The following is a 27,742-nucleotide window of genomic DNA, read 5'->3' on the forward strand; positions in this document are numbered from 1 at the left end:
TCTCTGCCAATCAGCTCATAGATAAACTCAGGTACACACCACTGGACAAACACTGATAAGAATGAGCAATCTTCACCCACAGTCGTACACACGAAACACACATTTTTACACGCACAAACAGGTTGAAATGGAAGAAATACAACCACAGTCTTAATGGTATGATCAAAACATGTCATGCGCTGTCATGTTGAGCAGTCTGTGCTTTTGCAATCGTTTTAGATGGAAGAACACAACACAGGCACAACGCAAACATCCATCATATCTTTCTAAATATTTGAAGTGTGTATTTATGTCTATATAGTCAGTAAGAAGCAGCTTGAGGGGATAAAACTCTTTCCCTATACGCATTCGGTTTTAGTGACGTTAGCAGACACTTCAATTAAACATCGCTCCAGTCTCAATCCTAAGGGCAATTAACCATTCTATCTTTAGAAACCCTTCCTACCACACACTCACACACATATCCCAGGCTTATAAATGGCCTGAAAAGCTGTCAAATTAATGAAGAGTGACTGAATGAAGCGTGGAGCATCTTTGAACTGCAGCCACTGTGACTAATAGAATTGGTGAGCCCTCTTTTGTGTCTCATGCCTCCGCCAAGGGAAAAGCCTCTAAACCCTTTCCCGGCAATCCTCAGGGAGCTCCTTCATACACTAATCAGCATGTTTTATGTATTATTTAAAATGCATTAGCTTGGCTGAATGTGCTAATAACTGGCTCATCTAGAGCAGAGACACTTCAGCACTTAATAGAAGGAGCAGGGCGACCATGGGAGGGTATGTCACATTTAAGATGCACAAGTTTAAGGTGCGCAGAAAGATCTGGAGAGCACTGGCATGACATGCTGATGGCATGAGACGCTCATAAGACATGATTGTACTTTATATGATGTAGACAGTGATGCCGGAAAGAGCTTTAGAGTGGGTGGGTTATGATGTCACTATATAAAATGACTGAGCTCATTAAATATTAACAAGTGCAACAAGTGCAAATAGCCCGCCTTGTTGTGAGAAGCTATATACACTAACTCCGCCCACCAATGTCTGGTTGGGCCAGACAAAACTACAAAAAACGCCTGAAATTTGTCAGCCACAGTGGCGTATGGAGTAACGATACTATGTCCTCTGACCTGGGTATACATACACCACCACATCCCCAGGCATGGTCAACATAGCAGATTCTTTTGACGCTAGTTCGAACCAGAGTTTGAATCCGCCTTTTGCCAAGCTCGTTCTGCTCCCTTTTCCCATCGCATGTCAGATGAAGAAAATATGTGAAAAGTGGAATTAAAGTGCCTAACGGTTATTTAATATTAAAGTGTTTATCGGGTAGGTGTAGGGAGTGCTTTATTGTCCTAATAAGGCGGCATTTATTTAATACATTTTATAATTTACACTCAATATGTTATTATTGCATACTGTTTTATAATGTACTAAAATACTGTGGGGGGAAAAGTATCTAACTAGTATTTACACTTGTTGCAAAAAGTAAATAGTTCTATTTTCACCTAGTGTACAGTAAATAATATATATTGCTATTTGCACTTAGTGTAAATAGCATCTAAATATTATATTGCCTAATATTAATAAGTTGCATAGTTGCTCAGTAATTTCTAGTCATGTTACCAAACCTTTGCTGTGGTACTTTTTATGAATTGATGACCTGTGCCAATATGCTTGCATGGGCTTATAGGCATTTATTGTGGATTTGACATTTTGATATTTAAGATTCAATTTTATGTTCACTCAGATATTTTGGTATAACATTTTTTATTATTAAGTGATAAGTTAACCAAAAAGTAAAATTTTGACATTGTATCATCAAAAATCCCCCTGAGTTGCCTGCATGCACTTAAAATGCTGACTGACTGCATCAGTTAAATGCTGCGGCAATTTAGTAGGTCATAAAATAAAGAGCTTGTAAGATTTTTTTTTTAAACACGGTCCAAAAGCTTTCAGTTCCTGTTTCTCACCTTTAGATCAAGACTAGAAGGTGTTTCAAATGAAATATCTGTCAGACTTTAAGGATAAACAACCACATGGACTCTCTACTATCAGGGTTCTTTATCAGTCTAGACTGATCATACTCATCTGCACACTTCAGATGATTGACTGATTGATTGACTGACTGAGACAGGGTTTCAGAAGATGTGTGTGAATGACAGCACACTCCTTTACATCCCTTTCAACTCACTGAGTCTGCCAGATCATTACTGTCAAAGCCTATGCTCAGTCCTAGTGTCATGCATGTTCACTTCCCTTATAGGAACCTGTCAGGATTTCACCTCTACTGCAATGTTGGGGAATATCAAACTAAAAGTAGCAATTATAGGAACTTTAACTACATTTTTCATTAGCATCACAGTAGCTCAGCTGTTTTTAAAACTCAATATTTTTGAAGTAATGAGTTTATTTTACCAACAGATGAAAATGCTACATCAGTGTTTTGACTAAAATTTCCTCTCTCATGCTCTATAAAGCATTTTGAATTCCAATTAATTTTGCTGAATAGTTCAAATTTAATGAATTTAAATTAAATCATCATTTAATTTTTTTTACTGATTCACAGATTCATTTGAGCCACAAAATGGCAATACAATATTTAAATATTTTGAATAATTATAATTTGACAAAATAATATACATGACTGCTTAAAAGTTTCTGCTTAAATGAGACAGAAAACTGCCTACAGAAGAGAAGTTAATAATTCATAATTCTTGAATTAATTAATTGTTGCAACAGTTAATTGTTGTAAATAATTAATAATTCACCAATCATGCATTAAATTAATCAAAATATCATTATATCATTATACAAAAGATTTTATTTCAAATAAATGCTGTTCTTTTAAATTTCTATTCATCAATAAATCCTTTACACAAAAATTATAAGCAGCACAACCGTTTTCAGCTTTGATAATAAGAAATGTTTCTTAATTTCCAAATCAGCATAATAAAATGATTTCTGAAGGATCATGTGACACTGAATACTGGAGTAATGATGCTGAAAATACAGCTTTGCCAACACAGAAATAAATTACAATTTAAAATGTATAACAGTTTTAAGTTAGTAAGTAAAAATATTTCAATTAATTGGTCAATTAATTGCAGCCCTGGTAAGAATAAGAAAAACAATTTTATCTTTAAAAAATATTTCTTGTAAAATGTCTTACCAACCCCAAACTTTTGAATGGTAGTGTACTTAATTATTATTTTTATTAGTTAAATGTTGTTCATCATTGTTTTTGTTATTTAAATGTTGGTGCTTAATAGTTTTTATTTAATAGTATTTAGTGTAAACTAATTTGTTGAAATGTGTATCATAAGTAATTTTCTGTTTTGATAAGAATATTGGTAGAACTTTATTTTGCAGTCATGTTCTGTGTGTACATACTACAATATGTAGGCTACTTGTAGCAATTACAATAACTGAGTTATAACTGTACTAACCCTGAACCGACCACCAAACCTAACCTTAACCCATCTAGTTACCTTATATTACCAGTACTTTCTTGGGCGTAAAATAAAGTGTAAGAAAAATTGTTCTAAACAGCGAAATTAGGGTTGTTTGGCTTCGACGCGAAGCGGAGTGCCTGCAACCCCTTCAGCCGTTACTTATTCACGATACAGCTCTTGTCTCGAGTACCTTATTGCTTTTATAAAACGGTTACCACACAATACAACTATTAAAGCCGAAAAACATGTATCTATGCAACTTTTATGAAGTAAAATCAAATCACTAAAAGCCTTCCTTCCGCTGGAAAAAATAGTCCCTGACCGTAAACATCAACAAAAGTTACATACATTATTTCGCCAATAGATGGCGGCAAAGACCGTCTTTATGAGTGAGTCAGTCAGTAGAGAAGACTTTTACATTGAAAGGAATCAATCTTGTGAACACGGAGAAGGAAGACGCAGCTGACAAATGACTATGGGCATGGAAAAAAGGACAAGATATCGCAGCGGACTCAAACGGATTTTTTTTTTTTTTTATGAATATGACTGACCTGAAGGAAAATGCTATATCTACTGTAAATGCAGGTACACTCGCTTACTCGATCTCTCACAATACTCTACTATAGCTTCAATGAACAATATCAATGAGATCAAACGCGTGATTGAGAGTGGTTGTTGCTAGGGGTGTTGTGTAGTGATACATAGAACAGTTGGGTGAAGCGGTCATAGCCGTGTTTTATCGTGAATAAAGCACAGCTATTGACCAATCAGAATCAAGGATTGGAACTAACCGTTTTATAATTGACCATAATGGTGTTATAAATAACCTTTTTAACAATATTTATTTTCATTAATATTAATATCGTGAAATATCTTCACAACATCGTGAAATATCTTCACAACATCGTGAAATATCTTCACAATCCTCCTTCATTATGTGTGTATTCTGAGTGGCAGTTTCTCTCTGCAGATGATGAGGTTATGATACAGGACGGCATCTGAAATAAACAATTGAGTTTAGAGTTAGCCTACATCGTGTCTCTTCCAGTTGATTATGTAAAAACAATTATGTTCATGAAGGCCACAATTAGCATAAATGGACATTATGAGCCCTTTAGGCATAAAGTCATAATTTAAAAATATCATAACTTCTATATCTCTGTTACTTTTTGGAGAAGGGAAGATGATTATCCTTAACTGAACAGAGCTGCTCACACTTACATGTTCTGTTAAACTAAAAACAGAAAAAGACATTGTCAGGAATGATTATTACAATTAATACAGATATAATTTATATACATTAAAAAAAGAAAAGAAAAAGAAATCATTTACCTGTTGAGAGTGTGTTGACAGTCTGTTTAGTTGTATAGCTGAGCTCCAGAAATTCAGTAATGAGGTGGCTTTGACAGTTATAGATTTGAAAAACAAAAAGGCGGGAATAAAGAACTCCAACACAAAGAACCATTTCAGCATATAAAGGATTCTTCAGGACGATACGGTTCTAAATTGAACTGTTACTACATGTAAAGAACCTTTAAAGAACCATCTTTTTTTAGAGTGTAGAATCTCAATCTCTGACCAGTTTTTCAAGTAAAATTCAAGTGTCTTCCCAGTTCACTGTTCTACAAGATATTAAACAGTATTCACTCTTGGTCAGAGAGGATAGAAAGGCAGTGTAGTCAAACACGTGCATGCATGCGCTTTAATGCTAACACAGTAACACACATACACAGACGTACACCTGCCTCGGCTGTGATTTTCCTTCATGTTTCTATATGATCTGGCAGTTAACTGTGTAAACATACTTACAGTTGGGACAATTACACAGCTCCCTCAGAGGCTCGACCACAGGAAGATGCGTTCAGGTCAGAGAGCGAGAAGCTTCACACTGTTTTATGGCTACATGAGTTCCCATTACAGCCCACCGCTTTGTAGTCTTCTCTCCTGTGAATCCTGTGAGGAAAGCAATGGACCATCACGCCTGACGAATTTGATTTGGGCCAGGGAAATGAGTCTCTTTGTTAGCTAAAGTGCATGAGAGCACTCGCAGACAGATGGAGAGCAGAAAAATTCCTAGTGGATTTTCAGACATATAATTAAATGCGATCCCTTTATGCCCGTTTCAATGGAAATTTAGGAGGATTTTTTCTTTTTTTTTGTGAGAATATTCCTTAAAAGTAGAAATCAAGAAGTCAGGCGCATATAAATGTAGATTGCTTGTTAATTGATGTATTCAGTAAAGCACCAAGAATAACTTAATCAGTTTAGCTCTTAATAAGCACTTAATGTCTTTTAAAAATGAATTAAGCATCACTTGACTTCTCTTTGTACTGACACACATGTCTGATGATTAATGGTCATAGAGACCGGTAATATTTTGGTGGCACCTTTTTTTATCCAGGCTTATTGATCTTTCCAGGAGGATTGTTTAGCACATGACATTACCCCAGCAATATTTCCAGCCCGGCTGTGACAGTACAGAATGACAAACAGCCTAAATGCACACACTGGGGTGGGGACAGATGATTCAGGGGAAAAAAGAGCAAATCTTTTCTCCTTTCAATCTCTGTCACCAATGTCAAATATCCCCTTTCACCCAGCACTGAAATCAATGTGAGGAAAACAGAAGCTCTCCTAAGCAACTTCTCCTGCCTTAGACGTCTGATATAGTAACTGCTGTTTTCTGAGTTATGAAATTATATAACCTCTGACAAGAGTCCATAAACAGTTTCTCTGCAAACTGCCTGGTAATCCATATAGCATAGTTTTCGAAACCTTATAGCAGAGAGTCTGAGTGCAGATGCCAGCAGTCTTAGAAAGCGTCTTTCTCCACAGTATGTGTTGTAGCACAATTGCTCTTGCGGTAGTTTATGGTAATGACAGGGCTGATAAGGAATACATAATGCTATGCTTTAACTTACTATGAAATAAATGCAGTTCAAGTTTTCTCCTTAAGCTCCTTACCTCACCTCAGGCTTGGAAAACTAGCTTTGTAGTTTTCTCACTGCCTTTGCACAGCTTTACCTTCTTCTTTTTTTTTCTAGGTTTTGTGCGTAATGTTTCCACATAGGGACTATATGTACATTTCCTCGAACAAGATGCTAAATGTGGAGAAGAGATAGAGACCTTTCATAATACTTAAAGGGATAATTCACCTAAAAATGAAAGTTCTGTCATAATTTACTCACCCTCATGTCGCTCCAAACATTAATGACTTTTTTTCTGCTGTCCATACAATAAAAATCAGTGTTGTCCAGCTTTATTTCTGAATCCCATTGACTTTCATTGTATGGACAAAGAAATCTTCTTCAGAATATCTTCTTTTGTGTTCGCGTTAGAAAGAAAGAAAGTCATCCAGGTTTGAAGCAACATGAGAATGAGTAAATTATGACAATTATCATTTTTGGGTGAACTAATCCTTTTAGGATTAGCCTAGCTGTGGAAGAGTTTGTTTGAAAAAGGCTTTACTTGCACATCATATGTGTAATGAATAAAACCTTTACAATATAAGAATGTTTCGGTCCAAATGCAATGACAGGATGTCCTACCTGCCTGTCAACATATGTATTTCCTTACCTCCGTGCTCCCATCACACGTCATCAGCGCGTTGTAGACAGTCACTGGGCCCTTTAAACAAAGAGCAGTCTTCTTTTACAGTTCCTCCTGAACCAAAACAAAGAGCTTATGGTGTGTTAACACCATGTCATAACCGTAATTACAACATGGCAACCCATGATTACTCAGTTCACGTCCTCAGACTCAGATTTATGCATTTACTATCAATACCGAAATTAATCTCCAGAAGTCAGGTGGTACTAGTGAGAGCACTGTAAGTTGTTTACGTTCATTATTATTGAAATGTTATGTGCTTTGAGACATGAGGTAATTTAATGTGCAAACTCTGCTGTGTGCGTTTATGTGTTTTAACCCTCTGGAGTCTGAGCGGTTTTCTGGGCCCTGGAGGTGTTCTGACATTTGTGCTTTTTTCAGTTATTTATAAACATGTTAATGGCAAAGGTGTAAATTCACTCTATATAGCACAAACAGGGCTACCAAAATATGTGATCACCATGCATGTATATTTTTGAATTTTTAAGAGAATAATGTTTATGCGTGGTTATTGAAAAAAATACAAATGAAAGTTGCTGAAATAAGACCACAAAACTCATAATAAATATGTGTCAATAAGACTTTTGACTAATGGATGTTGTCGCTTCGAGTTCTGGCTTCAAAATTATGTGAAAATAGTCTTACTTTATCGTTCACATAAAACAATACATTGATTTAAATTGATGTAAAACAATTTTTGCTTGGAAAGCCAATATGCGAGGGGGGCGTGAACGAGGAGTGGTTTACAACTGAGAATACAATGTCCCACCCATTATGCGTAATGACTCTGTATAATTAGCCATTCATTCAGGTGTGACACTTCAGCCACAAGAATGAATGCAAGGACAAAAGATATATTTAGAAGAAGACTTATATTGACCATTTAAGATTTTGCTTACATCTATCTTGTAAATATGTTTTGCTATTTTATTAAAAAGGTTACAATTACAACAATAATTACAATTTCAACAATATTTCAAGTGTACTCTTTCTTTGTAAAAAAAAAAAAAAAAAGATTATAGGCCTACATTTTATCTATGTATTCATTAGTTATAATGAATAGTATAGTTTGAATATAGCCAACATTGGAACAGCTAACATCTTAGTTGATGACTTTATTTTTGACAAAAATAGTATTTTATATATATAGAAATTGCTAAACAAAAGCTTATTTGATGTGGCAGTATATTCTACAGTAAAAACTGTACCCAAATCTAGTCAACAAAATGTTGTCTTTCATATTTCGCCTGACTGTAACGTTGTTTTTATGAAATATTAGGGCATATAAATGTTAATTTGCAGTTTAATACGTTGCTTATACAAATAGCCTACATTTTATTTCAACATATTTCAGTCGATTTTTACTCATCTCAGTATAGCAATACAGTTTGCTAAAACATCATCATTCATTCACACACGCGATTTAAATTAAACTGTCTTTTTGCAAGCTGTGGTAAACAGCGCGCATCTCTGCCGTTCATTCATTCACAAACAGAAACCCGATTCACGTGAGAAGGAAAAAAACTTACTACAGTATTCCTCAGCTCGCTCCTCGATATACCCGCACTTCTGAGGTACATTTTCCATTATTATTATTCCTCACAGCGCTGCGAGACGGTGTAAACAAGTAATGATCTGAATAAACTTGTGTTTTCTCGAGCTGATATGGGGGCGTTCACAGGTTTGCGTGGATTGCCTCAGACATTTGCGTTTGAATAGCGCGCGCTCTCCGGGGCGTGTCACATTACATTTGAATTAGCTGTAATGAGCTCGACTGGAATCGCTCTCTTTTAATACAGATTTCACAAGATGAGAATATTTGTTTTTTATATAAATTACTTCATTTAAAAGAAGATAATTCAAGCTTCATGCCTGTGTGTCTGTATGCCTGTTTGACTGAGTATTCGCTGAGTTATTGTTCATTTTCGGGCGCGTTTCAGAATGGACTTCACTGGCAGAGAGAAGGCAGAACTCGCTTCGTGTTTATTTTTCTTTATTTGGCAAAAAGCACAACACTTTGTTTTTATTGTGAGTATACACAAAAATAATACACATTTAACAGAATCGATTGATGTATGAAACTCCTATGGAAAATCAAAGTCAACAGAGTATTTATGAGTTTCTTTTACACTGATAAAAAAAAAGCGAGCTGGTATCGCCGGCAATACCGCCGACCTCAGGGGGTTAAAGGAGCCGTGGCTTTTGAGAACAGGATCTAAAGATAGCTTACTATTGCTAGCCACTATCGCAATTACCTACCCTACCTTTAAGAATGAATTTGCGATGCCTGCAACTGACACATTCAGAGAGGAATCTTGAGACATGTTACTCTATGAACAAAAACAAACAGCATCTCAGTTCTGAGGTATTGAGATTGTTATATATGAATCATCAACTTCAAAGGACTAATGTCCCTATGGAATCTCTCAAGTGTTGGAGTGATGAGGAAAAAAAAAGATTAGAACATGTGAGCTTCCGTACCCCACAGCTAGCCTGGGCAAATAAACGTGCATACAAATATTCAGATGGCATAACTGAGTCACAAAACTACTAAAATAAACCTATAGGACATATCAAACAAAAGCGAGCCCATATGGCCTGAAATTATGACTCAACTGCTATTAAGTGGCAATTTATTCAAAAGTTAGGTGGGTTGGGACTGCAGGCAGCCTTTTCTGCTATTTTATCTGAATAACAAAATGGGCTGCTGAGCGTTTTATGAGCTGATCTGTTTTGTTTTCCCTCTCTTTCCTCCACAAGCCCTTTTGTGTAGTCTATTCACTTTGCCCCCGTTAGAAACCAGGCTTCTTCTCAGTGCAAGTCCAAGGACCATTTTTCAATTCATTCTCACTGCTGTGAAACAAAAAAGGAGAAAATAGTGTCACTTGGCTGGTTGGTTGCCATGCCAACACCAAGAAATCAGTAATTTTTTGTACATTATGAATTGAGTCATTTTAATGGCATATTGGTGGTGTAGCTTCTCCTTTGCAATTGACCTATTTGTCAAAGTGTTTGTGCTTTTGTTCATTAACGCCCACTCTGACAGCACTAATGATGTATTTAGTATGTTTGAACTTGCAAAGTCAGTCACTTGCCAGAAGACAAAGACATTGTAAGATAGTGAATGGTAGTACTGTTTATTCATTTGTGAAATATTTATGCTTTTCAGTGACCTGAAGACTGACTCACATCACTCTTTAGCTGTCTGGTTTTTGAGCTGCTAGTAGGCTATATTGCGTGAGAGGATGTTGGAGGTGGAGATTTATAGCCTTTTCTCACAGCACTTGATATAATTAAACATCAATTTGATGGCGGATCCAGAAACGGATTCAAACGACAATCACCAGTGACTTCGGACTTCGGAGTGTCTACAGAAAAAAAGAGACTGCAACCGGGCCCATGCGAAAAACAAGGATAAATATTGGAAGGGCATTAAATGTAGTCACGCAATGCTGATGTTGTTAACATTAACAATTTGAGAATAAAGTATAATTTGCACGGTTTGACATGATATGATAAGTGGTCATTAGATTTAATCAGCGGGATTTACTGCAATGTTTTTTTTTTTCCTTAGTTGGTCAGAACAAAAGTGGATGTTACATTTTCCGGTGAAAATTCTTTTTTTGGTCATGCTTCCAAAAACCGGCGCGGTGACTGACAGCCGCACATTCTCCTCAAAACATTGGATTCATTCGCGCTGTGCCGTGCCGAGGCACAACCCACATAAAGTTGATAATTCCGCAAATAACTGCAATTGCAGATTTCGAACAGAGATGGTGACTATGGCGTTATTTTTTAGTCAAAAGTCATGAGCGTGTAAGACATGCTCACGAGCACATTATGTTATTTCACACGCGCAAAAATGAACCTTCAGCTGGCATGATAAAAGTACTCGCGCACAAATTCAACAACCGAGAGGTGTACAAGTAGCTGCGAGCGAGCGCCTGGCATACTCTCATAGGTTAACTCTGCTTGTACAGTGGAATCCTGCTCGCGCGCAGCGGGCTTCTGCTCGCGGAGTGCTGTTTTGCTCGCGCAGTGGATTTCTGCTCGCTCAGCTGATTTCTGCTCGCTCGAGTCTACATGACTTTTGACAATTTGGGGGCGGAAACCAAGGAGGGCACTGACCCTCTTATGATTGGTCACTTTCATCATGGAAAATCTTGGGAAATCCTAACCCCGCCCACCTTCTGACGCAGCGCGCGTCACTCAGCTGCTCTGCTACTCCGGCTATCTCTGTGTATATTTTAGACAACGAAATATGTGATAAAACACCATACTAACTCTTTTCGTTTTCATTTAAAGAAATCTTAAACATGATAGCCACACAAATGTGGTTCAGGCAACGCGTATTGATTATATTCACTGCACATTGCCTATTTATAAAAAAAAATATATATATATAAAACACAAACCTGCCTCTTTTCGTTTTAAATATAATATAAAAACATTAAACATTTTAATATGGTCCAGGCAATATGTGCATTTGTACTAAACAACAGATTTTGCAGTAAACAACATTACAGTTTTTAAAATTTTTACATACAATTATTACAATTTAAAATGACAAAACTCAACCCAGTCTCTTTTTGTTAAATTTCAGTTTTTATCAATATATTAGCCATTATAAAAGTATAAGTAAAAGGTATAAGAAGCTATACAAATAAAGCTATACATATAAGCTATTTAACTTTACCGTTGTATGGTTAGACTAGAGCGCTGACTTTGTATGTTTGACTGAATTGTTTGCTTTATTTGTATAGCTTCTTATACCTTTTACTTATCCACCTTATTCTGCTCTAAACAATGACTGCCATAACGACGACTCCGGTTGCCTACTTCCGGTTCGTAGCGCTTGACCTGTACTAGCAGTGAGAGAATGAGTTCAAGCTCCTCATGTGCAGTTGTTGGTTGTTTTAACAATTCAAAGAAGATTTCAAACTTTTTAGAAACTGAGTGTTTCGAGCATAAGATAAGAAGGAGATAATGCCCATGTCCGGTTCCGTATCAGATACATTCAATAAAGTAAACGTTTAGAGTGGTTAGCGTTAAAACTGAAGCATAAGAAAAAAAGTCGGAAAACTTTGCCCATTAATTAGATGTGCAAGGCAAGCAGGCAAGTTTTCGGGTTGTTATGGACAAGTAAAAATTACATTATTGTATATTATATGAAATACAATTATAATAAAATTCTAAGTTATGAGTATGACTACTGTATACTGTAGGCTACTGTTTTTATTTTTAAAAGGATGTGATGTTGTTGTGAGATTGTCTTTTGTCCATGTTAACATGACAGATGTGAAAAACATTTTGGCTCGTTTGACTCAGCTCACTGAAAAGAGCCGGTTCTTTTGACTCACGGCTCTTTAGAAAATAAATTCTTATCTCCTTCTTATCTTATGCTCGAAACACTCAGTTTCTAAAAAGTTTGAAATCTTCTTTGAATTGTTAAAACAACCAACAACTGCACATGAGGAGCTGGAACTAATTCTCTCGCTGCTAGTACAGGTCAAGCTACGAACCGGAAGTAGGCAACCGGAGTCGTCGTCATGGCAGCGCGCATTGTTTAGACTGAGCAGAAAAAGGTGGATACTTTTATAATGGCTAATATTGATAAAAACTGAAATTTAACAAAAAGAGACTGGGTTGAGTTTTGTCATTTTAAATTGTAATAATTGTATGTAAAAATTGTAAAAACTGTAATGTTGTTTACTGCAAAATCTGTTGTTTAGTACAAATGCACATATTGCCTGGACCATATTAAAATGTTTAATGTTTTTATATTATATTTAAAACGAAAAGAGGCAGGTTTGTGTTTTATATTTTGTTTTGTTTTTATAAATAGGCAATGTGCAGTGAATATAATCAATACGCGTTGCCTGAACCACATTTGTGTGGCTATCATGTTTAAGATTTCTTTAAATGAAAACGAAAAGAGTTAGTATGGTGTTTTATCACATATTTCGTTGTCTAAAATATACACAGAGATAGCCGGAGTAGCAGAGCAGCTGAGTGACGCGCGCTGCGTCAGAAGGTGGGCGGGGTTAGGATTTCCCAAGATTTTCCATGATGAAAGTGACCAATCATAAGAGGGTCAGTGCCCTCCTTGGTTTCCGCCCCCAAAATGTCAAAAGTCATGTAGACTCGAGCGAGCAGAAATCAGCTGAGCGAGCAGAAATCCACTGCGCGAGCAAAACAGCACTCCGCGAGCAGAAGCCCGCTGCGCGCGAGCAGGATTCCACTGTACAAGCAGAGTTAACCTATGAGAGGATGCCAGGCGCTCGCTCGCAGCTACTTGTACACCTCTCGGGTTGTTGAATTTGTGCGCGAGTACTTTTATCATGCCAGCTGAAGGTTCATTTTTGCGCGTGTGAAATAACATAATGTGCTCGTGAGCATGTCTTACACGCTCATGACATTTGACTAAAAAATAACGCCATAGTGACAAAGAGGAAAAACTACGGACTGCAGCTTTAAAGGGTTAGTTCACCCAAAAATGAAAATTCTGTCAGTAATTACTCACCCTCATGTTGTTCCAACCCCGTAAAACCTTCGTTCATCTTCGGAACACAAATTAAGATATTCTTTATTAAATCTGAGTGCTGGATCACTCCTCCATAGGCTTCTAAGACATTATAACCAGGGCTCGCAAAATTTCAAAATCGCTGGTAGCCCTTCGGGCAGGCACTCTTCAGATTTTGGTAGCCCGAAATTAATTTTACTAGCCCATATAAAAAGACTACAATTTTTAATGTAGAATATTGGTTAGGAGTCAAAACAATGAATCAAAAACTTTTTCAAAACACAAATATCAACAAATATGCATCTGGTTCTAACTGAACTGAAATTTGTGTGACCAGTATGGAACATGAATCAGTCATGTCTGTGGCTCAGCCCCCAATGAGGGTATGATAAAAAATAAGTAACTCTTTAGTTTAGGGTCTAATACTCACTATTAACTTGTTTCATTAATATGCAGATGGCAGGGTTTTTTCATCACTGAGGTCCCGAATGTGAGATATGCTAGTCAGGGGGGTCGGGGGCACCCCCGAGAAATTTTTTATTTCTCTGATCTACATATGTGCATTTTAAGATGTTTTGAAGGCCAAAAAAAAAAGGATAACAACAGCTTTAAAACCATGTAAGTGGGCAGCTGATTATTTTTCTCTCCTCATCAGCATCACACTCCTATTCTCTTTGTTTTTATCTTGCTCTGTCTCTTCCCCTCCTAAAGCTGAGCTTTGACTGATATAGGCTTTTCATTTCTGTCTGTCAGTGAAGTAAACAAAGGGTCAACTGATTGATTTATGAATCATTTTCTCAGATGCATTAATTTACTGAAAGCTACCAGGAAAGCTAGGTAGCCTAACTAAGTTTATTAAATTCATTCACAATATGTTCACATTCATTATTGATCTTATTCCTAATACAGGGCTGTAGACAGGGCTTTATAATCAAAGAGGTCCTACATTTAAGGTTATTAGGGGGTTCAAATTTTTTATTTCTCTGATATGTGCATTTCAAGACGTTTGAAGGCCAAAAAAGGATAAGAAATAGCTTTAAAACCATGTTAGCAGGCAGTAGATGATACCTGCTCTTACTTCTTATACATCACTCTTTCTTTTTCTCTCAGTCTCCTCATCTTGCCCTGTCTCTTCCCCACCTAAAGCTGAACTTTTTTAATTTACTGAAGGCTACAAATTGTATATTAATTCTCAAAGTGTACACATTCATTATTCATCTTGTGCCTAACATGAAAACGGCTTTGTTAATGCTCTGTTAATGTCCCCTCACAATGACAGTAAACTAATTGTCACATTACATAGGCCTATTTTCAGTTCAAAATGGCGAAATTCGACAAAAGTATATTCATTTGCCTGATTATTTTTGTCATTCGTTTCACATTTATGACCTAAAAAAGCTGTCAAATATGAAATGTTTAGTTTAGCTACTTGCATCTTATCTCGCACTTGACCGTAAACTGAAGCGTCGAGTCGCTCTGATCAAATTCGCGCTCAGCAGCTTCTTGTGAACATAAAGCCCGCCTACTTTGATTTGATTGGTCATCTAAAATTTTCTGACATTGACGAGCACCACAGACCAATGAGTGACAGACCAATGAGACTCAGGTGAACACACACAAACACACACACACCCTGTCCTCTGTTTCTGACGTTCGCTCTGCTCGGCGCCGCTGCGGATTGAAGATGAAGAACGCGCTGAATCTGATTATAACAAGACTGAAGCGAACACTATTTCAGATAGCCCGTCGGGCAGGCCGGTTATGCTTTTTGGTAGCCCGACTGGAAAACACAATAGCCCCGGGACGTCGGGCAGGCGATTTTGCGAGCCCTGATAACTTGCTGGCCCAGAAAATGTATTAAAGACATCGTTAATATAGTCCAAATGACTACAGTGGCTCAATCTTAAGTTTATAAAGCGTCGAGGTTTTTTTGTTTAAAAAAAAACAAAAATAACGACTTTATTACACTATTCATTTCCTTCTCTCTGGGCCTCGAGTTTTTTCACGTAGTGTTTTAACGTAGCACTTCTGTACACATGACCAGCGTCGGCCAATAGTGAGCCTACGTGTGACGTACAACACAGAAGCGCTACGCAGTTATTCTACGTGAAAAAACTCGAGACCCAGAGAGAAGGAAATGAATAGTGGAATAAAGTCGTTATTTTTGTTTGTTTTTGCACACAAAAAGTATTCTCGTCGCTTTATAAACTTAAGATTGAGCCACTGTAGTCACTTGGACTATGTTAACAATGTCTTTACTGCATTTTCTGGGCCAGCAAGTTATAATGTCTTAGAAGCCTATGGAGGAGTGATCCAGCTCTCAGATTTAATCAAAAATATCTTAATTTGTGTTCCGAAGATGAACGAAGGTCTTACGGGGCTGGAACAACATGAGGGTGAGTAATTGCTGACAGAATTTTCATTTTTGGGTGAACTAACCCTTTAAAGGAATAGTTCTCTCAAAAAATTAAATTGTCATTGTTTACTTCATGAAGATTCATTTGTGTAGAATATTCTGACTACTTTTTTTTCCATATAATGAAAGTGAATCAGGACAGTGACTGTCGACCTCTACATTTTTTGAAAAAGCACCACAGAATCATATAAGTGGTTCAAATGACTCATCTGTTATATTCCAAATTTTCAGAAGTCATCATTCTTGTGAGAAAGACCGGAATATAAACCATTATTCACTGATAATCTTCTGCTCCAGTGGGCTGATAACCACTGCAACTGGATCATTGAGTTGAACTTGAGAACTGAATCAGTCCGATTCGTGACCGAGTCATTCAAGTCATTTTTGTGAATTGTACCAACAGATTCATTGAAAAGATATGATTGAAAAGAATGATTGGTCCACAAATCAGACATCGCTTCTTCTTTAAGAAACTCTTATGAACATGTCAAGGACATCTAGGGAGAGTTTCTGTAATGACAAACTTAATATTCAACAATAAAATTGACTTGACTGCACTGACACTATTGGATGAGAACTGAACTGAGCTGGATGATGACATCACTGTTTTCTGCAGAACTGCTTTATAGATGAAATGAACTAATAATTTATTATCTTTACAATGGAACTGAATCAAAATTGAACTGACTTCAGCTGAACAATGACACATTTTTCTTTTACAGCTGCTGTGTAGCCGAAATGAACTGTTTGCATCACTGAATAATTTTCCTGTTATCACTGTAAAGCTGCTTTGAAACAATCTGTATTGTAAAAAGTGCTGCTTGACTTGACTTAATGACAGAGCTTCACAATGACAGTTTTTGGTTTTTAGTTCAGTTATACTCTGCTGGTACTCTGATTGTTGCACCATAGTATATGCCCATAACAAGTTAAACGTTTGATGTTTCTCAAAGGTGCTCAAGTCGTTGCCTAGAATCGAAGGTCGTCCCGGGGCTTCACTTCCACCGATGGATTTTGAGGCTCTTGAGTCTGGTCTACGAGCTGCATATGGTGATGAAATCACCCCTGAAGATGTGATGTCAGCAGCCATGTACCCCAAAGTCTTCCAGGAGTTTAAAGAGTTCACATCAAACTTCGGCCCAGTGGACTGCCTTAACACTCGCCTGTTTCTGGACGGCCCCAAAATCGCAGAAGAGTTTCAGGTACGTCTCTATTACATTGTGATACGTGAGGACATGCTGCGACTCACAGCAATTACATCGATTGACTTAATTTCCTTATCACTGTGCCTCATTCCTTCTTACTAATTTTTCAACTATATTTTACTCTGTTAAATTTATAACACCATGGGATGTAAGTGTGACCTTCTCAACTTTACCCTGAGAGATTTGCTAAATTAGATTTTCTTGTGTCCTCAACTAGCCTCCAAGTTTATTAGCACACTTTATTGCAACAGTGGTTGTAAAATTTATTAGCATAGTAAGATTGAATTGCACTTTTGTGTTCAAAATATGTTGCTTTAAACATCTAGACTCTCTTTCTGAAGGTGCTGTGAAGTCAGATAAACAATAAATTATATTTTACACCTCTAATTTAACTGAGAGTTTGACTTTGTAAAGTTCAATGAGTGCAAGTTTTTTAGCTTAATCCATGCTAGCTCCTGAATAATCTCAAACTGGTACAGCTGTATCTCTATCTAGATGAGCCCTGAGGTGTTTCTAAATGTGTTGATTGGAGCTTAGCCGTGTGTTTGGCTTCTAAAACCCCATTATGAGTTAAGTGGGTGTTACCTGGCAGCCATAAATGTGTCTCGGAGTCCTACTGCAGGCACCACGAGAACTGAGAGCACCAGATGCAGGACTTGCATAGCTGATCACACGCCGAGACAGAGCGAGAGCCAGCCAGGAATCAAACTCACCTACAAAGTCGTTTTATTTTGAAAAAAGCACCAAATCTGTTAGATTGCTTGCATCTCTTAATCATCTGCTGGCCTTATTCTTCAAACCAGGTCTCTACTGGTTTGAAGAATGGTTCTCTAAAAACGAACCAGATTTTCCTCGGTTGTTATGCGTAATCGTAAATTTCTCAGGGACTGAAGTTATTTGGCGGCGTGTTTCTCCACCCAGTCGTGCTGTCCAAATGGGATGTTAGTCGTGGCTGATTAGCGTAGATTAGCATGAGCTATATTAAGCTGTCACTGAGGCAAATGCAAGCACACCCCAAAATAGCATCCCCTCCACAGCCAAACAGCACATGGTACAGACCTAATGTCTCCCAGAGGCCTGAGCTAATCACTCATCCCTTAATCTGCCTTAATTCTACCAAGGTTTTTTTTTTTTTTTTTTTGGCCTATTGTGCCCCAATCTGGTTTTGTTGTTTGTTTGTTTTTGTTTAGTTTTTTTTTTTTTTTGCTCAATCGCAGCTTTTCATTTCTCATACCTAGCTCTTCAATGTGTCTTTATATGTTTTTGGCTCTTTCCTCTCACAGGTTGAGTTAGAGAGAGGGAAAACGCTGCACATCAAAGCCTTGGCCTTGGGTGACTTGAACAAGTCTGGTCAGAGAGAAGTGTTTTTTGAACTCAACGGCCAGCTGCGTTCAGTCTTGGTCAAGGATACGGCAGCAATGAAGGTAACTGTTTGCTGTTTATTTTATTCCCTAGATTGGTTTGTTTCATCACTGAAAAGCAATTATCCTGACGCAAACAGTACACTCAATCATTCAGACATGTTTTGCCAATGTTCCATTTTCTCTCTCGAGGTGTGAATAATTTCTGTCATAAGCTAAAAATGATCTTGCTCTTGCTGTCATAGGCGTTTATCACTTAGAGGCAAAGGTGTTAAAAACATATTTTAAATTATTAGGGCGTACAATGTATAGCTGCGTTCCATTCGACAGGGTCCCTACACAGTGTCCACTGCTCCCTACTCCCTGAACATGGTGTATCAGTTGAAGTGGACTTCGCTGACAATAATCACTCATGCAAACGTCATCAAAGAAAGTTAATGACGGGGTCGCGCAGATTATGATAAAACATAAATAGATATTATAAATTACTTTCGAATTTACACAAACATACAATACATATACAAAACACACATTATGTATTTTATGTAATATAATCAAAACTTAGGCTATATGTTTATATAGCCTTCTTGAATGACTTGCGGCAATTAATAGACTATTAACAGATTTGAAGCAGTTCTAACTGTAATGCTATATGAAAATAAATGATGATTTGATTAACTGTGTAAATGTGTTCTTAATCCATGGTCTGGGTCTTATCTTGTGCGCTTTGACCGCTTTCTTTTCCACGCTCAGCCGCATAGTAAACACTCCTAACTTCAATGAAGTAGCCTAAAATAAAAAATGACTGAGCCTCATCCTCTTCTCAACACTTTTACTTTGTCATGGCTATTCATACAATAGAATATGCAAATGTAACATCCATCGCCATAACCATTCATAAATACTCTAGTTTGTATAATAATAACAAAATTTATAAATAGGCTACTTAAAACACATGCGTAAATTCCTCCATCGCAGAGCCGTTTAAAAACTCTTTCAACGGCTCTGCTCCATCCTTAGTTCTGACTGGTTGGGTGATTTTCGCTCTCCAATTCCTGTGAAGTGATGTATCGATGTTCTCTTATTCCCTATGCCCTATGCCGTTCGCAGTTCCCTTCGAACTGAACATGTTTGCTCCCTTCGGATTGGAATCTCACTTAAGATGGTGAAATACCCTGTGAAGTCCACTTCGCAGTCCACTTACAGTCGAATGGAACGCACCTTATGTTTTCATTACAAGTCAGTAGTTCTGTGTGGAAACTTTATGTCAGCCGTGGACACAGCAATGTAACTGCACCACATTGCTTGTAAAAATATAATTTGGCGGATTATAGCATGATTTGACTAAACTGAAGTTCTCACTTTCATTGCCCACACATAAAACACATCATGTTTAAGATGATTCATTACAAGATATTCTTTCTGGTAAAAAAAACAAACAAAAAACATTCATATAGTCTGTCCTACTCTAGAAGATGGTTTCTACCCTCTGTAAATACTCTTTTGGTTTATTATTCTTAGTCTTGTTTGGCAGACAGAGGATGGTCCAAACACATGTAGTGTCTTCAGTCACAGATAAGTCAGAGTGATGACACTTGCTCAACATATGCTCAATAAAGCTCGCCTTCTGCCTCAACACAATTAGTAAGAGCATTTCTCCTCATGTCACATGAAGTTCATTTTTGCAGGTCCAACATTTTTCTTCTGCTGTCTGAATTGTGTATGCCTTTGAAATGAAAATTAAATCTGATTTATCTCTAGGCTATTTGTTAAACGTTTAACATGAATGACAGATACTAACACTGTCGCTGGTTTCTGCCTTATTCATCATAGCTGTGAAGTTAGGGGAACAATAGTTTTTTGGTGTGTTCGCACTGCAGGAACTAGGAACGATTTTAGTTCTATGAACTCCTTTTGGGGGAACTCATTTAGCTCCTATTTCAGAGTAGGGTCTAAACCAGCACTATAGGAACTACCAGTGACGTTAGTGTACACCAATTGGCCGAAACGCATGCGAAACACCAGCACCCACCATTTCTTTAAAAAGCTGTGTAAACACACAGAGATTATAGCGTGTATATATATATATTTACTCCACAAACTAACTCTACGAACATGGAAAACAGTGATAGATGGGCCTCAGTGATTGATTAGCCTCTTAACCTTTGCGCTAAGGAGAACAATTTAGAGGGGACCAAGAGAAACATGATTAGGTCTATGTATTTCTGCTCAGCTAGCAACACTGGACATCAACCACATGGCATACGCTAATACCTTTTCATATACTGTCTCCTTTCGATGTATAACAGTTCTATCTAATAACGTATTATTGGACTATTATTATTATCAGGACTGTTAGACAGATCGTAAACTAATGAACATGGAGAATGCGAGCACTGTGAGCTCAGGTTCTGGCTGGCGTTCTTAGCGCCGTCGAAATAAAGGTCCGCCGCGCCATCAAAATAAGTCACAACAACAAGCGCTGCTTACGTCACTTCAGAGTTCCTACTGGCGGTGCGAATGAAACCTGGAAAATGTTCCTAGGGGAACCATTAGTTCTCGGGGAACCACCCTGGTGGCTAAGTTCCTAGAACTACACTGTGCGGAAGCCCCTTATATATAAATTTAATAACATTAGAAATAATACAGTTTTATGTACAAGTTTGGGCACCCCTCTGAGGTTGCATGATAATTTGCTCTGTCTTTTGTTTAAATATCGTAGTGATATGCCATTCAGTTTCTAGAAAAAGCTGGATAATGATGTTTTTCAGACAAAACTTTTTAGTGTAGCAGTATTGAGTTGTATGAAATAAAATCAAATGTGAAAAATAGGCTGTGCAAAAGTCTGGCCATCCTTTCAATTGTGTTGATTTGAATACCTGTAGTCACTAAATGCTGACTGATTGCAACACATAATTAATTTAATTGGCTCAATGAACAGTAGACTGAAAATACTGCAACCAATCCTGAAAAAGGACATTCAAGGTAGCTAATTGATACTGTAGTTGTGTTTCTCTTTGATTCTCTACTGGAAAGTAGCAACATGGGAACCTCAAAGGAACTCTCTATTGACTTAAAAAACTAGGATAATTCATCAATATGAATTATAAGAAGGGTACAAAAAGTTATCACAAAGGTTTAAGGTCTCTGTCTCCACAGTCAGAAATATAGTTAGTAAATGGAGGGCCACAGGAACAGTCCCTGTGAAGGAAAGATGTGGTAGGCCAAGAAACATATCTGAAAGGCAAAGGCGAAGAATGGTTAGAATGGTCACAGACAAACCACAGATCACCTCCAAGGAGCTCCAAGAACATCTTGGTGTCATTGTACAACGTTCCACTGTCCAGCGCACTTTGCACAAGGAACAGCTCAATGGAAGAGTGATGCGGAAAAAGCCTTTTCTGCGTACTGCCAACAAGCAGAGTCGTTTGAGGTATGCAAAGGCTCATCTGGACAAGCCAGAAATATTTTGGAATAATGTGCTGTGGACAGATGAAACTGTCACAGGTCGGGGTGGGCAACTACAAGGAGATGACCCGGCCACACCCCTCTTGAATTTGGGACACCACTGTGAGGTGCCGATACCACGGGCAGACAAAGGACCAACAAAATGAATAAGATTTAAAAATGTTTTATTTAATTGAAAAATACTAATTAGAAATAAAGAGAGCTTCGACTTCTTGCAGTTAGCCCACACTGCACTGGCTTATTCCTCTTCAACGGGGCTCAGGCAGACAGAGAATGATGGCTTCTTCAACGAAGCTAAACTGGTTCTCTTCACGGGGCTCAAGCGGACAGAGAATGGTGGCTTCTTCAGCAAAGCTGAACTGGTTCTCTTCACGGGGCTCAAGCGGACAGAGAATGGTGGCTTCTTCAGCGAAGCTGAACGGGTTCTCTTCACGGGGCTCAGGCGGACAGAGAATGGTGGCTTCTTCAGCGAAGCTGAACTGGTTCTCTTCACGGGGCTCAGGCGGACAGAGAATGGTGGCTTCTTCAGCGAAGCTGAACTGGTTCTCTTCACGGGGCTCAGGCGGACAGAGAATGGTGGCTTCTTCAGCGAAGCTGAACTGGTTCTCTTCACGGGGCTCAGGCGGACAGAGAATGGTGGCTTCTTCAGCGAAGCTGAACTGGTTCTCTTCACGGGGCTCAGGCGGACAGAGAATGGTGGCTTCTTCAGCGAAGCTGAACTGGTTCTCTTCACGGGGCTCAGGCGGACAGAGAGTGATGGCTTCTTCAGCGAAGCTGAACTGGTTCTCTTCACGGGGCTCAGGCGGACAGAGAATGGTGGCTTCTTCAGCGAAGCTGAACTGGTTCTCTTCACGGGGCTCAGGCGGACAGAGAATGGTGGCTTCTTCAGCGAAGCTGAACTGGTTCTCTTCACGGGGCTCAGGCGGACAGAGAATGGTGGCTTCTTCAGCGAAGCTGAACGGGTTCTCTTCACGGGGCTCAGGCGGACAGAGAATGGTGGCTTCTTCAGCGAAGCTGAACTGGTTCTCTTCACGGGGCTCAGGCGGACAGAGAATGGTGGCTTCTTCAGCGAAGCTGAACTGGTTCTCTTCAGCGAAGCTGAACTGGTTCTCTTCACGGGGCTCAGGCGGACAGAGAATGGTGGCTTCTTCAGCGAAGCTGAACTGGTTCTCTTCACGGGGCTCAGGCGGACAGAGAGTGATGGCTTCTTCAGCGAAGCTGAACTGGTTCTCTTCACGGGGCTCAGGCGGACAGAGAATGGTGGCTTCTTCAGCGAAGCTGAACGGGTTCTCTTCACGGGGCTCAGGCGGACAGAGAATGGTGGCTTCTTCAGCGAAGCTGAACTGGTTCTCTTCACGGGGCTCAGGCGGACAGAGAATGGTGGCTTCTTCAGCGAAGCTGAACTGGTTCTCTTCACAGGGCTCAGACAGACAGAAATGGATATCGTTGCTTCAACAACGCTGAAGCGGACTCTGCTGGAGACATAATACCGGAAGCAGTGAAAAGAAAACCATCCACTGACTTATCTACTTAAAGAAGTAATGGAAAGGAGTTCACCACTGGTTGATCTCGTTCATCGGATTCCGAGACAGAAAAGATATTATTTTCATAAATGGGCTGGATCTCCTCATGCCTTCGCTATGCACTCCCACTCGTGATCCACTGCAATCCACACAGAACAGCACACGTGATTACATCAATGTATAGCACTGCAAATCTTCATAACTCACAGCTTAGGGCGTTGGCAGGGACTTCCAATCCTCAATTCTTCAATACAATCTCCTTAACATCCACAATAAAGCATAAGGTGTCCAATCCTCTCCAAAAGATAAGTTATAAGTCATAAAGTTCCATTGTATCTTCCAAAACATCCATCACATCACAATCTAAGCAATGTATAACACTTATCTCTCCTTAATTATGAATTCCCGCTGATAATTCGATCTCCACTCTCCAAGTATCCAATTCTTCTTCCAATCCAGAACAAACACACTAGTTGGAGCACCCGACTGACGAACCCACATTGGCGGAGACGCAAACGGCTGGAGCACACACTGGAAAACACACACAGAAGACAATCCAAAACGAACAACTTCCAGCCACCACTAACCTCAAAGACGACACGAAAAGAAAGACCAAACACGTTCAGAAGATGAAGCCCTTTTGTATCTCTTCCTCCCACTGTGATTTCCAATCACCGCTGATTTGCGTTCTTCTCACACCTGGAATCAATCGCCAGTTAATGCTTTTGCCCGGAGTTAAAGGAACCGGAGCGCTCCCCCCGGAAATCATGGCCGTGCACAAAGGTTCCGCCCTTTCGAACAAAAGTTCCGCCTCTTCATTTGTCACCCGTGACAAAACTAAGATAGAGTTATTTGGTCACAACCAGAAGCGCTTTGTTTGGCGGAAAAAGAACACAGCGTTTCAGGAGAAGAACCTGCTCCCTACTGTAAACTTTGGTGGAGGGTCCATCATGCTGTGGGGCTCTGTGGCAAGCACAGGTACTGGAAACCTTGTCAAAGTTGAGGGTCGCATGGATTCCACCCAGTATCAGCAGATATCAGCAGGGGTTGGTTGTTTCAGCAGGACAGTGATCCAAAGCATTGTTCCAAATCTACCAAGGAATTCATGCACAGACCCAGATACAATGTTCTAGAATGGCCATCATAGTCCCCAGACTTGAACATCATCGAAAATCTATGGAATAATTTGAAGCGGACTGTCCACACACGGAAACCATCAAACCTAACTGAACTGGAGACATTTTGCAAGGAAGAATGGTCCAAAATTCCTGCAGCCAGAATTCAGGGACTTATCAGTGGCTATAAGAAGCGACTACGGGCTGTTATTTCAGCAAAAGGAGGCTAAATATTGATGTGGTAATTCCATTGGGGTGCCCAAATTTTTGGACCTGTCTGTTTTTGTTATGTTTTTGTTATGTTGTTTCTGTTGATTCAATAAATGTTATTTCAGAACTAAAATCTTACTGTTTCCATAAGCTTTAAATTATATCCAAATGAAGTTGCTGCATCGAAAGCCCAGCAGATTATAAACTGAAATTATGATAATTATCAGGGATGGCCCAAACTTTTGCATAAAACTGTATATAGTGTGTGTATAATGTATGTATGTTATTTACGCTAAAAAGTATAATTATTTACACTACCATTCCAGAGTTCGAGGTCGTTAAGATTTCAAGGTCTCTTTTGATCAACAAGGCTGCATTTATTTGATCAAAAATACAGTACAAACAATAATATTGTGAAATAATATCAAGATTTCAAATACTTTTAGCACAGTTTAATTAGTAGTCTATTAAAAATATATATATTACTAAAGCAGAAACATTATATGTTTGAGGCGTGCACAAATTCATTATGATCTTTCTAATTGTCAACATTTTAACAGTCCATTTAATCATGTTTCTCATAGCAGAAGATGACTGGTAGTTTGGAAATAGTTGTGAGGGAAAATGTGTCAAATATTTCATTGCCTCTGGTCTCTCCTGTAATCGTCTCATTCTGTTTTCTGCTTCGCCAGGAGATGCACTTTCACCCTAAAGCCTTGAAAGACGTGCGGGGACAGGTTGGAGCTCCCATGCCCGGGAAAGTGGTGGAAGTAAAGGTGAAGCCAGGCCAGAAGGTGGAGAAAGGTCAGCCTCTCTGCGTACTCAGCGCTATGAAGATGGAGACCGTCGTCAACTCGCCAATCTCAGGCATAATATCCAAGGTGCATGTCAATGCCGACAGCAGCCTGGAAGGGGATGACCTCATCCTGGAAATAACTGAATAAAATGTAAAAGCTACAGAGGTTAAAGGTTGCTTTTCCAGAATTCATTTTTAGATTGATCTTGTCATTTGGTGGATTGGTGGAATTGTGATTGCTGATGATTCTAACGTGGTGTAAAACTCTCCTGAGCTTTCAGAGTCAGAATAATTTTTTGGCTGTTGTTTGATTCAAAATACAAGGATATATAGATGAAGCATTTATAGCCTGTAACCAGAAACAACAGAAGCCTTTTGTAATTCACTTTTTGGTATTCAGTTATCACTCTGTTAATACACTGAGGACACTGAATGTACTTACAGCCTTGAGGAAAGGAGGACACATGACACTGACATCACAGACAGATCATTCCAGTTTTAGTATTATTTTTAAAGTCAATTAATAACATATTAAAATTAACACGATTCATTATAAATCCAGATGACAATAACATAACTGAATTTAAATGCATGCGTGCATGTGTGAGAGAGAGAGAGAGAGAGAGAGAGAGAAATACTGCAAGTTGTAAGTTTGAAGAGGAACAGCAGTTTCATATTAATGTCATGTTAGTGGAGCGTAAAATCAATTTTAAAATGTCTGAAATATTAATACCAGCAACTATTCTAGTAGATGCGCATTAAGCACAGTGTCGTCATGATAACGTCATACTGCAGATCTTGCCAAAAGCAATAAAGTTGATTAATCATGAACACATAAGATATTCAGATGTATATAATAATCAACAATAAGGAATGTGAATGTAGCTAATGTACTGTTGTAAATGTGTTATTATAATGCTTTTGAAAGTTACTGCACAACAAATTCATTATTTCTTTCTCCTCTCCTCTTTTTAATCACTCGATCACCTTTTCACCACGGGAGCTCTAAGGAATGCGCTTCCACTGTAAGTGAACTGCAAGTCATTACATAAGCAATAATGAAGTAAACAAATGCAAAACATATGTCTGTGGGGCAGCAAATAGAAGCTTCATTTTACAAATACTCCTACAAAATGTTTTGTAAATGTAATCGTGTAATATGTTTGCATAAATCCCACTTAAAAGCTCAAACAATGTGTCTTTCTCATTCAGCAGAATGCGTTTTAAAACATTCCATATTTGAATGCTGTAGAAAAAGAGACCGAAATTATGGGTAACCGTTGATGCACCTTTAATAATGGAAAAGTCTTCAGTCTGTTATTAATGATATGCTGCACAAGATAGTTCATACTTGACCTTGAAATAAGCCTTGATTGTAGTTTCATATAGAAATCTCACTGTGACATTTCAAGGTGGATACATAGTGAAAATGGGATTCACAAAAGAAAATCTGGATTTTTTTTACAGCAATATAGGGTCATAATACAAAGGTTCATACTGATTTAAAAGTTGATGTAGTCTGAAGAGATCAAAGGACGAGGGAGATTATTGAGCTTTTGGATGCATTCAGTTTTTCTGATTGAATCTTGCTTGCTTATCAACGGCATACTGCAGAGAGATTCCACAATTTGCAATAAATCATATGACTTGCACATGGTTCTCACACATGTTTTAGCTTTTAGAGGAAGTGTGTGAATGAGCCTCTGCAAAAAGTGTTCATATATGTTTTCGTGTGTATAAAAGCCAGAGATGCATAGATGCACACCCACGTGTTACCAGGGATACCAAAAGATACATAAATGAACTAATGTTCATTGAAGCTGCTCAATTAAAGCTGTTTTTTTAATGCCGCTGTTTGGCTGTTTCTGCCATGTTCTGATGTTTACAAAAGAAATGCTCAATCAATAAGAACCAGTAAGGTTCTTTTTGTAATCAACATCTTGGGTTTGATGAAGAATGTTTCTGTTGAACTAACAGGACTACAATTATTAAGTTGGCTTGAGAGAGCCAACATATTGAAATCCTATTTAAACTTATTATTATTAAGTTGGCTTGAGAGAGC

General features: G+C 38.4%; 1 protein-coding gene across 1 annotated transcript in view; it reads left to right on the top strand.

The window, feature by feature from the left end:
* Positions 1–27,742, top strand: part of pcxb (pyruvate carboxylase b) — a 426,983-nt gene that overhangs the window by 218,712 nt on the left and 180,529 nt on the right. The window contains exons 19-21 of the mRNA XM_084107671.1: positions 16,956–17,204; positions 18,491–18,631; positions 25,577–27,672. Of these exons, the coding sequence (XP_083963797.1) occupies positions 16,956–17,204; positions 18,491–18,631; positions 25,577–25,828 (642 nt within the window). The 3' untranslated portion in view covers positions 25,829–27,672. The remainder of the gene's footprint in view (positions 1–16,955; positions 17,205–18,490; positions 18,632–25,576; positions 27,673–27,742) is intronic.

This window comes from Abramis brama (genome assembly GCF_963993115.1).
Source record: "Abramis brama genome assembly, chromosome: 3".
Taxonomy (NCBI): Eukaryota; Metazoa; Chordata; class Actinopteri; order Cypriniformes; family Leuciscidae; genus Abramis; species Abramis brama.